This window comes from Dermacentor variabilis, chromosome 1 (genome assembly GCF_050947875.1).
Source record: "Dermacentor variabilis isolate Ectoservices chromosome 1, ASM5094787v1, whole genome shotgun sequence".
Classification (NCBI taxonomy): Eukaryota; Metazoa; Arthropoda; class Arachnida; order Ixodida; family Ixodidae; genus Dermacentor; species Dermacentor variabilis.
The window spans coordinates 264,023,879-264,036,224 of record NC_134568.1 but is presented as its reverse complement, the minus strand read 5'-3'; the positions used below and the strand labels follow the sequence as shown (position 1 = coordinate 264,036,224).

General features: G+C 45.8%; 2 protein-coding genes across 5 annotated transcripts in view; one reads left to right on the top strand and one right to left on the bottom strand.

The window, feature by feature from the left end:
• Positions 1-9,224, bottom strand: part of LOC142563826 (cytochrome b5-like) — a 61,096-nt gene extending 51,872 nt beyond the window's left edge. Inside the window, exon 1 of one of the 2 annotated variants that reach the window (XM_075674472.1) lies at positions 8,984-9,224. In XM_075674472.1, coding sequence (XP_075530587.1) covers positions 8,984-9,030 — 47 coding nt within the window. In that variant the 5' untranslated portion in view covers positions 9,031-9,224. The remainder of the gene's footprint in view (positions 1-8,983) is intronic. The other variant, XM_075674481.1, reaches the window with a different exon arrangement.
• LOC142563814 (uncharacterized) overlaps positions 1-12,346 on the top strand; it is a 41,556-nt gene that overhangs the window by 19,731 nt on the left and 9,479 nt on the right. Inside the window, exons 2-5 of one of the 3 annotated variants that reach the window (XM_075674455.1) lie at positions 3,043-3,238; positions 4,023-4,142; positions 6,837-6,869; positions 7,069-7,210. In XM_075674455.1, coding sequence (XP_075530570.1) covers positions 3,043-3,238; positions 4,023-4,142; positions 6,837-6,869; positions 7,069-7,086 — 367 coding nt within the window. In that variant the 3' untranslated portion in view covers positions 7,087-7,210. Of the gene's footprint in view, positions 1-3,042; positions 3,239-4,013; positions 4,143-6,836; positions 6,870-7,068; positions 7,211-12,346 lie in introns of all 3 variants that reach the window. The other 2 variants (XM_075674450.1, XM_075674462.1) reach the window with 2 other exon arrangements.

Here is a 12,346-nt window from a genome sequence, read left to right as displayed (position 1 = left end):
TCCAGGGTGACACAAGTGTGTTTTTGAAATCACAGATGTCTGGTTCCGCTCCTCTACGTGCAATGTTTTCGCCATTCGCTTGCGAAATGTTTTGATAGTTTCAATTCAAGGCGACCTCGGAGGTATGCATCGCTCAGCGCCATTGCACCGAGTGGAATTTTCAACCCGTTCTGCGTGGAAGCAGAAACACATTAAAAAAATAGCGAAGTCAGGCTGGTTGGTTGGAACCGAACATCCGGTTATCTAGTTAATAATAAAGAAGAGGCAGCCAGCGTGGCAAAAATAAAGCAGCGTGATCAGCGCTAAACATGTACTAAGATATGTGCTTAGATTCGCATTTTTATCGTCGGCGAGGAGCTCAGTTCGACAACACAGCGCCAATCCCACTTTAAACCCACAAGCTTGAAACTCGTGTGGATTAAATTAAATTATGAGGTTTTACGTGCCAAAACCACTTTCTTATTATGAGGCACGCCGTAGTGGAAGACTCCGGAAATTTTGACCACCTGGGGTTCTTTAACGTGCACCTAAATCTAAGTACATGGGTGTTTTCGCATTTCGCCTCCATCGAAATGCGGCCGCCGTGGCCGGGATTCGATCCCACGACCTCGTGCTCAGCAGCCCAACACCATAGCCGAAACTCGTGTCGAAATTGTTGGCTTGTATACTGTACTGCGGGACCGCAACGAGTGGTCAATGCTTGTATCGCCGCAAACAAATCTGTGCTGGACACCCGAGTCGTCGCAATTACGCTAAACAAGTGAGCCTACCCGTTCCTCCCCCCCCCCCACCCCCTTTTCTTTTCTTACTTGGGAAATTTTGATATTCTTGTACGGCGCGCATATACAAGGTGTTCAAAATTAAGCTTTATGGTTTTCTTATAGAATTAGGCACTGGGAGGCACGCGAAGACCATTTGTTCAAATAAGTTATGTGGCCAGGTGGACACAATGTGAGATGATAGTTATAGCTGTCAGCAGCCCAATTAACTAAAATGGAATAATTAATTTTTGTTGACTGCAGTAACTTGGTACCTTTGTATTGAAAAGTTATAGGCAGTCGTGTTTCTACACGGTATCAGTTGGAAGAGTTCTATTAGCATGTCTGTGCTCGGAGATACCCGACTCGAAATTTTAATTGTCGTTCGCATGATTACGCATACAAGAGTGAGGATGGGCGCAAAGCTCCTCCCTGATGTGACGCGGCTGTTGCGTGCGGCGTTTAATCTGACAACGGAGCGGAGGCATTGGCAAAGATGATAACTGTCCCCCTTCCCCTCTCGGCTGACGAAATAAAAAATCCAACAACCAAGAACCGCTGTCGTAACACGCGACTGCGCAGCCTGTAACGATTGCGGCAGCTGCCATGCCGAGATAATGGCGCGAGCGGAGAAGCCGGAGGGCAGCGCGCGTGCGTAATGGTGACTAGACGAGCGGGTATAGTCGTTGCCTGGGCTACGCAAATAAAGTGACTGCTCAGTTCCAAGTATTGTAAGTTTTATTACAATCAAGAGCAACAACTGGGGGCCCGGCACACCGCTCTGTCGTATCTTGATTTCGCCAGCCGAGAAGGGAAGGGGAAATGTTCTCATCTTTGCCTATGCCTCGGCCCCGTTGTCAGGCTAAACGCCGCACGCAACAGCCGCATCCCATCAGGGAGGAGCTTTGCGCCGATCCTATCTCTCTTGCATGCGTAATCATGCGAACGACAATTAAAATTTGAAGTCGCGTATGTCGGAGCACAGACACGCTAGAAAAATTCTTCCAACTGATACTGTGTAGAAACACGACTGCCTCTAACTTTTCAATACAAACGTGCCCACTTACTACAGTCAACAAAAACTTAATGATTCAATTTTAGTTAATTGGGCTGCTGACAGCGATAACTATCATCTCACATTGTGTCCCCCTGGCCGCATAACTTATTTGCACCGGTAGTCTTCGAGTGCCTCCTGCAGTGCCTAAGAAAACCATAAAGCTTTATTTTGAACAGCCGGTATACTATAGCGTTCATCATGAGCAGAAAAAGGGTGCCCGTGGTCCGAAGGGCTTCGAAGACTGCATCGCTGTGCCGACATACGAAATATTGATTCCAATTACTGGTGTTTAGTTAATTTTTCGTAGGTCGGAGCCTCCTACAGTCTTGGAGCTCCTTGCACAATGGGAACGCTGTTGAAACATATTGAGCGCGGTACTACATGTTACATATCATCTTATGTATAGTATATTTCACATTAGTCTATAGCGCTGCTACGAGTCGACGACTGCGTTCGTCTAAAAAAAGATAGCTCGAAAGAGTTCGCCGGGCGCGTTGGCAATAAGCACCAACACTTTCACACACGTTCATTTAAATACGCGATCAAGTCTTGTTCCTGTCAAAAGTGTGGAGATTCTAAACAGCAAGCCACATGTGCACGAGCTCGTTTTCTTTGCCTTAGTGCGTGCTTAATGGAAGTCTCCTAAAAGATGAAACAGACTGACTGCAGGTGTTTACGTTCACGTGGATCGTCTGGTATAGCTTGTTCCATTTACGACGTCCCTGTAAGAAGTATTTATTTTTTCATCTATCGCCATATTGCAAACGCGACGCCCATGGCTGTCAACACTCTGCAATTGGCGCTCGCGTGCGCTGACCCTGCAATTGCATATATGTGTGCGAGCGGTCCTCAAATTCCTTCCGCCTGAGGCACCACTGTCGGCAAAAGTTGCTTATTCGTTTTAGGCAGACATCAGTATTAACAAAACATGTCTGTATAAAAACCTAACTGGAGTAACTGGAGTGTCTTGTGGCCCTAGCAGCCTGCACTACACGCTAAATTATCTGGGGCCGAATTCACGAAGCTTTTCAATCGTGAATACGGGCCCGTATTCACGAAAAGCTCTTACGCCATAATAGTTCGATAAGAGCAAATTCCAGCCAATCCTGATCCGGCCAATGGCAAAGATCGCTCGCGAGAGAAAAGCTTTGCGAATACGGGCCCTGCTCTGGCGCCCAATAATAGAGCGCAGACAGCCGGTCTCAGCCGTTGTGTGTCTCTGCGCAGCCGGGAACTGAAGAACGAGCTGGAAGCCCTACACGGCCGAGTGCTGGACGCCGAAGCACGCGCCCGCAGCGAGGCTGGCACGCTGCGCAACAAGGTGCACACCGAGATCGCCGAGCTCAGCGTCCAGCTCGAGGACACCACGGCGCAGAACAACGAGCTCCAGAAGGCCGTCAAGCGGCAGGCCAAGCAGCTCATGGTGCGCGGCAGATCTCTCTCTCTTCAGGCACCGCTTAGCCAAATTTCTTGCCGCCTCTTGGTCGGAAAATTTCCCTCGCAAGTTGGAAGCCTTACCGAGGGCTATTTATACGCCTAGCCCAAGTTCTTTGCAACAGTTGTTCTTTTGCACCGGCGGGGTACTCTATATTTCCACTTAATTTTTCACATACTTTAACACGCAAGCTCAAAAAACGAACGTTGTTGACACTGCTGGTTAGTTTTGCGGTGATTTGATAGAGCATATTTGCTCATGAATAGCCATTCGTAGTTAGTTTCAGGCCAGTATGCAGCGGCATTTCAGTGCTAAATACACACTAATAGGTACAGCTTCTTCCGAACTAGTCGGCTCATCACTTTATTTATTTATTTATTTATTTATTCATTCATTCATTGTTAAAGAGACTGCCGTGACACAGGAATCACTCCTAGGGAGAAGTCTCTAGAGCCAACGTTTCTAAGGGAGGACTTCACCCTGACGAAGACAACTCCCCTTGTCGAAACATTGGCTCCAGTGACAATTTCTGCTCAGTCACTGTTCATTACTCTCAATCTCTTTGTTAATCCCTGTCTTGTTTGGAATCATTCCTGTTACACTAACGTTAGTCCTGGTCCCAGGCGACCACCCCCACAGGGGTTATCTCGCATGGCGGGCACGAATTAAAGCGAGAATCGGGAGGTTTTCGTGAGCTCACGTCGACGTCGGTTTTGTCTTTCTCGCTGTTTTTGCCCCCTCCGGCCGCCGCGGGTTGGCGAAGGACCTGCAGGCGTACTGCGACGAGATGCAGCGCCACATGCAGGGCGCTGTGGATGACCTGTCAACGGCCAACAAGCGTTGCCTGGACCTCCAGAACGAGGTGGACAGCTTGCGGTCCAACCTCGAGTCTGTAAGTGTGCTCTTACGATTGGCAATGCGTCGAAACGTGCATCACCTCAAGCATATGACTAATGAAACGTCCCTCTAAACGATAATTTAAGCATTTATGCAGCTGTAAAAGACTCTATCGTGTTTTTTTACATTTTCTTCGTCTCAAAGTTTCTTTTACATCCCTACAAAAAGAAGCAACTTTCCGGAAAGCAGTTTTTTTGTGAACTTCAGGACAGAGTTTACAATGCAGCGGCCTTATTTAGAAGACAGCTTGAACATGCTGTTTTAGAGCATGGCAGAACACATAGAAAACAGTGTTCTTGTTCAATAGCAATAGGTCGCTTGCATGACAGCGGTGCTTTCTTTTCTGGTGCCCAAATCGCCGGACATTGAAAATAAAGTTTTCACTCACTCACTCACTCACTGGAAGACGACGCACTAATAATCCTTGGCCATTGTTTGGTTAAAAAAGGCTTAAGATGGGCAAATATCAATTCCCGTTAGATCTTGCTTGCTGCTATACGGAGAATATTGAGTAATGTTATTGGGCGAAACAGCCTACCCTTAGTTTTTTTTTTTGGAGGCCTGTATCTCCGTAGGCGAGACAGAAACCCCTACCGCCCTTTGACGGATGTAAATTTTATTTCTTAAGCATCTTACCTCGACGAGCCACAACAGACAGACAAAGTGCGCTTCCGAACTGCCGAGATGAGAATTTATCTCTGTTTGCAAACAATAACCATCAACGGTGATAGTTGCGCAACCCGTATGGAGTCACAACAAGATAAGAGAGAAAACAACAGCGAACCACCCAAAGCCATCTTTTCAGTAGGTGTCGTACAAGCCTTTCAGTCCTCGCTAACGTTTATGGTGAGCACGCTGATCTTATATGCCCGCAATGTTTATACCACGGTTTTAAAGCGACGTTCAGAAGGACAGCTCAGGCTGGCGGCGTGAGGCTGATGCTGAGCAACAGCACAGCGACAGGGAAAGACCGTTAGCACACGCATAAGCATGCGCACGAGAGACACGCGCATTTGCGCCTCGTTGCTCGCTTGCGTCCTCTACAGTTCGCGCACTGGCATTTTCATTATGCGGAGTCCACTTGCAAGTAAACTATTCTAATTTCAATCCTCCGCGACGTCAGGCGTTCAAGCAGCGCCAGCTACTGTGCATCGTTGCTAAACCTTGCCCCATGGTTAAGGTTTAGGTTTTGCCTCATGGGCCATTCTCGGCGAATGTTCTTTTCTAAATATTTCTTTAACTAAGATTGTTTCAGTGCATTTTTTACTTGTCTTTCTCTGCCAGGCATGAAAGGCCACCAGATGTGTTCTCATTGCCCGATAGTGTATCAAAATTAGAAGCTTCAACAGAAATATTTTTAGATCGCAAATGCAGGAAACAAAATACTTTTCTATTTGCATTTGATGAAAAAACTTCCTATCCTGTATAGAGTAAGATGCTGTTGCTTGTTTCAGGCTGTATTCTATTCTGCTTCTTTGTTATATCAATATAGAACTGTTTTCAGGTGGAAAGTCATGGCAGACTGCGTATCAGTTGTTGGTACAGAAGCAAACTCACCAAATGCAAAAATCATAGCGATTGCATTACGCCGTTTTTCGACTTTCTTTTCAACAGTACTCCTATAGTGGCAGAACAAGCCTTTCTTTTTTCTTTTTACTACACTCTATACAGAACAGTGCATGTACGCGCTCTACCACGAGGTTCGCACACGCAGTGAATGTTAAGCAAAATTTCAGTCTTGACGGTTTCATCTGGTATTTACAAGTCATCGTGTGCGTTCACCTTTCAGTTCCTGCTACCAGGAAAATGCGAAGCAGCTGCTTTGCAAAGGCCACAGAAACATGGTCCAACGACATGACTAAGTTTTACATGTGCATAGGTAAAATACAGAAGCCCATTCATTTCAAACACAAATGACTTACCTCTGGGGACTATAATTCAAAACCGGCCCTACTCAAGACTATATGTGTAAGGTCCTCCCACCGGCAGTAGCCGCAATGTTGATATGCAGCTGCTGATGCCAAGAACCGCGGTGCATCGCCGCGCCGTCTACAATGCGTGGATCACCCGGTTACAACAAGCTGCTGGCACAGAATGCGAACGGTCATCGGAATTGAGTCCCAGCAGATGCATTGTGTGACCGCGCACGCCTAGCTCGCCATGTTCGCGATGAATTTGACGTCTATATATTTCCGTCGCGGATGCGTTCGCACTCTAACGTTCTTTTCGTTTGTTGGTTAAGCTCATATTTTGGAACGTCATTGTCAACCGGAGAGTTAGAAAAATAACACTGCTGATCGATCCCATATATTCATTAAAACTTCTTTCTGGGCGAGTTGGTGCATACTTGACATGAAAACTGTTTACAGCGCAAACACATGCAACCACAAAGTATAAGGGACAGGACACAAGCGCTGACTGTCAACTAACTTTTATTAACAGTCAGCGCTTGTGTCCTGTCCCTTATACTTTGTGGTTGCATGTGTTTGCGCTGTAAACAGTTTTCATGTCGATCCCATATAGGTAGCGTCTGCTGAGCGGCCGCGGCACTGCACATGTGTTTGATGATGGCGTTGTCAATGTCGATCGAAAAGCGAGCGAAGAACGAGGGACTTCCATTTGCTCGCATCTTAGAGACAGCAGAGTGCCTGAAGCTTGTCAAAACATGCGCGTACTGTTTTTATCGCAGGGGCTGGGCATGAGCCGATACGCCAGTTTGTACGTAAGTCGAGACAGCGATTGGCATGCTACGGTGCGGCATCCCGCTCTGCCGTTGCACCGTGCTTCGCTCCGCAGCTTTCCGCTTTTGGCGCACCGCCATTCATTCATTTCTTACTGGGCATTGCTTGACGCTTACGCTCGTCATAGCTCTCGGCGTTGCTTTCCGTTGTTCTTCCCTCCAGATTGTGCTCTATGCGCAGGGAATGCGTCACATCTAGCCGCGCGGGCCGGGCTGCCTGCGGCGGGGGGTCCTCAGGAGAAGAACGACACGCCAACAGCGACAACACAGCAAACATGACCCTTAGGGCACACGGAGCAAGTAGCGACGCTAGCTCAGAAAAAGTAAGTGGCCACCACTTGTCCGCACTTATTCAAGAAAAAAAAATTACAGTCTGGTTAACTATTGCCTGGCGATCGTGTGACTAACTAAATTCTACCGTCTGATTATCAAAGAGCACATGCTGATTGGGGCCTCTTATATAGGCTGAAGCATTAAAATATTTATTTTGTTGTGAGTGCCCGATTATCGCACTTCAACGACTCGTGCATGGTTTAACTGAAACCACAAGCTACAGACCTTCACGGGTAAATATACGACATCCATGCAAGACGTTCGCTGGCTCTCGGTACGCTGCAGCGGTTGACAGGTGAGTTTATTGAGTGTTAAAGACGAATAAACCTCATCAACTTTCAACTTTTTTCTGGACATTTCCTTCTTTGCCAGCCACGAGCCCTTACTAGTGTCATTACATTTATGATTAAAACGCTTTTTGCGCTTCTCCAGTGCATGAAGGGCCGAATTCACAAAGCTTTTCGTTCATAAGCGCTCTTTGCCGTATAGGCCAGCCACGTTCGCTAATAATATGATCAGCTTCAGGGTTGACTGCAATTGTGCGCTTATGCACAATTCTAGCGCAAGAGCTTTTTTTTTTCTTTCTTTTCCCCTACCACTATGAGAGCTTAGTTTTGGACCCATAACCCAAAATCAGGTGAACAAAAAAAAAAGAAAAAGAGAGACGGAGCAAACGATCCGCGTCTCATTTCTTCCACTAACAGCCGTCATCTGGACGACATGACCAGCGTGCGGTGGCAGTGCGAAAACATTTGCAGATGACTATGGGCTCGCGACATCCTTCTCGGTGCACGCGTCACCGTGTGTACGACAACGCGTGTGTACAGGGGATTAAAAGAAGGCAAGTGTAAGGGTGCACACGCAATCCAGGCATGCAAATGACTCAGAACTCTTGATCGTTCTTTATCGGGCGCTGTTACCTGCTTCGGACCACAAAGCACAAACACCGCCGTGTCATGTTGCAGAATTAGGGCGTTGTAGTTGAAAGAATACAAGATGCTGCAAAACTGGTCTGCTCCAGTCCTTCGTGAAATTTGTTGACGGTGCCGATTTAATTAGTGCAGTGTGTGACAGACGGTTGCGTAAGTTTACCACGAATTAGGAATCACCTGGTTCACTCCTTTCTAACATGTCAGATGCAGAAGGCCTTTTCTTCTCATTCTCGGGTGTCAATAAATGCTATACAGTAGTGTTAATTACCGCAATAGCTGAAAATATATGCGCACTTAGCTATACATGAGCCGCTCCTTTGGTAGCACCATGAATTGGAAACAGCAGTCTGTTGAAGGACAGTTTTGAACTCGTCTGTTGAAGGACAGTTTGGAGCTTCGTAAGCACTATGCCAGCTAATTTCTGCAGTGTTCGGAACCTGAGGAGCGCTTGGAATGACTTAGAACCACATTTCTGACATCGACGCCAGACAAGTCGGCTGACACCGACTTAAGAAGCGACGTCCACGCGGAAGGATGACAAATTAATTCGATAAGGGACGCGTAAGAAGGAGAAGCGGATGCAACTGATAGTAAAGTAGAAAATATCTTAGAACAAGAAAACATCAAATAACGGTTTAGTTATTTAATGCGAAGGTAAAAGAGGCACTATAGGCTTGTCATTCCGGTTGCATACTATTTGCGTTGAATTTCTGGTTCCGACTGGGCTCCCGTCTCGCTTTAATTTGCTCAAATTGAGTCCAAGCGTCTTTTTTTTTTCCTCCCCGACGCGGAGAAAATGAGAAACATCACACTCGGTACATGGGCCCTCACCTCTGTGGCGGTATCTCCGGGGAAACGTTGTGGCCCTTAGAAGACATTGTCGCTGCCTGATAGCTTGAAGTCAGAGAGGTGGCGCTTGTGTTTGAAGACAACTCTTCCCCACGCAGGAGCTACAGACCTTTCAGACGTGGTTTAGCTTCTGGAATGGACTTAGCTAAGCGCCCATGTGGCATGCCTGGCGTCGTCCCGCTCTCTCTGATAAGAACCGCAGTCATCTGCCGAGACGCCGTCTAGAGACGAAAAACGCAGTCTAGTCGCCCCTCACCTATACATTTTACGCGACCTTTGCGTTATCTGCGCGGTGCGTATCCGCGGCTCGCTCACATCAGCGGAAAGGGAGAGAAAGTATAACTCCGTGATAACGAGTTTAAGTTGGAGGTTCTGCCGTCGAGATGGAGGGAACGTAATGACGCGCTGGAACGGTGTGCTATCATTTTATAGTGCGTTAAGTACTGCCTCACGCAGATGTCGTCCGACGCTGCTTATCTGCTATGGCATTCTAACCGAAAATCTCGGTTGCATCTGATACAAAGGTCCTCAGTTCTAACAAGGCGCTAGGTGACGTAAGACTAACACGTATCGCCCCATATTTTTTTAATAGGATTGCTGTGGATCTTTTCTTTAGACACATAAAATGAACGAAAAGATTACTCGCGTGTCCATTGCCCCGTCATAACGACAACATAAAAGAGGTAAGCATAATTAAAATAATCCACCACATTTAGGACGAAAGATGAAGTAAGATGGAGAGCAAAGGCAAAATGGATTTCTTATCATAACACTATTTCATAACAGATAAACACATGAGCACAGTCTGGTTGAACTCAGCGTTAAATGACAGATCCTAGCTACGATCAATGCTCCCAGAAAAATGCTTCCAACATTGACAGCATATACTAAGCAGCGCCCGAATTCACAATGTTTTCCTATTGTAAATCCTGTTTGCCATTGACAGGCAGCCTTCGCCAAGATTATGTCCAACATCACGACTGATTATGAGCTCTTCTTATGAGCACGTCAAAGGTAATACGAGCCCTAAGACCAAACTCGCAAAGCTTTTCGTTCGTAATTGTTCTTTGGCATTGGCCGGTCGCCTTCGCCTATATTTCACACCGCTCTCTTGAAAAAAAAAAGCTACATCAACATCCGTCCTCGGGCAAGTCCAGGTACGTTTGTTCTAAATGAAAGCCGAACGAGTATCGCTATATATAAGGAAACGGAACGAACGGACTCATGACGAGGACAACGTACTTGTAACGATTTATGACTATACATGCGTCCGTACGCTTGCCGTCAAAATAACAACCATGTACAGATTAGGTTTCAAAAAAAAAGTTTCAGAGAGCGTGTGAAGCGATAGGATACAAGTGCTACGCAGTTATCTTGGTACGAGGCCATCGAAACCAACCAGCGGCAGACCGATCAGTGGTGCCCTCATGTCCCTGAGTCGGCCGCTCAGCCGTGCTCGGCGCGAAAGTGTTCATCAAGCGTGTAGTAAGGGCTCGACGCACTGCTGTCGTGCTCGATGTTGACAGCAATGACCATAGGCGGTTCTGTGAAATGGAGGTGCAATCAAGGCAACAACCGTGTTCCTCCTTTTCTTTTTCTTTTTTTGCGTTTTATGAGCGCAATAAGTGTGCGCGTTGTCACATATTCCAGCGCGTCTAACAAATGGGAGGTGTGCAGCCCTTCGTCCAACGCTGCATTTTGCACATTGCACTGTGTGATAAATTAATTGTCGGCCCACTGAATTTCGCGAATGACGCGTAGTAGCGACGGAAACCTGGGTACTGTATTATTTGTTGTTTTTTTTACCCCCGGCGAATGAACCCCCGTCATGCGGAATGCATAATGACTTACGATTGCTTTTAACGTATCGAGGCTACACCTGGGCTCTAAAAACGCCGCAGTGTGGGGCTTTCCATTAACATTGACCACCTGTCGTCCATTCATACGTACACGAACCACAGTCCACTGGCATTTTAACATTCCATGCCAATGAATATCAATTACTCGTGTTTCAAAATCTAGTGCCATGGTTACATACGTTGCTAACACAGGCCGAATACATAATACAGCACCAGTGGCGTAGCCAGAAATTTCGTTCGGAGGCGGGGGGGGGGTCACGTTGCAGCTTGGCCTCCTCCTTAAGAGGAAGCTTTAGCTTGGGTGCTCCTATCTAAATACATGGAGAAGGTGCATTCCTTTTTCTCGGCAACCACTGCACCAAATTTGACGAGGTTTGTTGCATTTAAAAGGAAAACTTCAATTCTACTGACTTCGGGTTTCGAATTTTTCATTTATGTTGTAAATTTTTAATTAAAAATTGGCAAAAATAGCGAATTTTCAGAAAACGAAACTAACACGTTTAGAACTCTGTAACTCAACAATGAAAAATAATAACACAATTCTGTAAATCGCATCTAATAGTAATCCACAGCGGACAAAATTGGTATGTTACAAATGAATCTCAAACAATTTAGTATTATCGAAATACGGTTTTCGCAGAACCCTTGTGTACCACGTAACCAATTCACGTAAGATACAAATTTACATACCAAATTCGTCCGCTCTGACTCTTATAACAGATGCCGTTTGAAGAACCACGATATCTGTTTTTGATGAAAAGCTATTAGTTTGTGAACGTCGTGCTTCTATTTTTTTCGCACTTTGAAATTTTTCAAAATATTTTAAACAAAATTCAGGCCATAAATAAATATTCCGCTTCCAACAGATACTAGTATTTAACTCTCTCTTAAATTCAACAAGTTTCATTAAAAGCAATCCAGAGGTTATCTCAGAAAAGCGTTTCTGCGTTTTACATGTATTTGAATAGGCCGCGTCGGAGTCGAGCCCGAGCTAAAGCTTCCTCTTAAACAATCTGTCGAGGGATTAAATACATGAAGAATAACTGCATTGCCATTGCGAAAGATGCTGCAAACGAATTCTTGAACGCTACGCACTCTCACAACAAGTAATATATGTATTTTTTTATGAAAAGATATGCTCGTATGGGGTGCCAGAAATTGTGCTCAAGATAACTGATATCAATGCTTCCTTGTTTTTGTCTATTTAATAAGTAAAGAAAATATCACACGATCTTTAGAACTATATCAGTTCGAAACCAGCAAAGCAGTGAATGCCACTGATATGAAAAATCTAAAGGCCATGAAATGAACAGCGGAAAGTTGAGGACAAATATGTTCATGAAGCTTTGTCATTGAAGAACCTTGTTTACATTTTTGTACATATGCAACGGCCAGTGAAAAATCTCAATGACGCTGTCATTTATTCCAATGTATTACGCAGGAGCAGCTGTAACCGGTCGAGTATCGTGAGTAATTGCACCGAAAT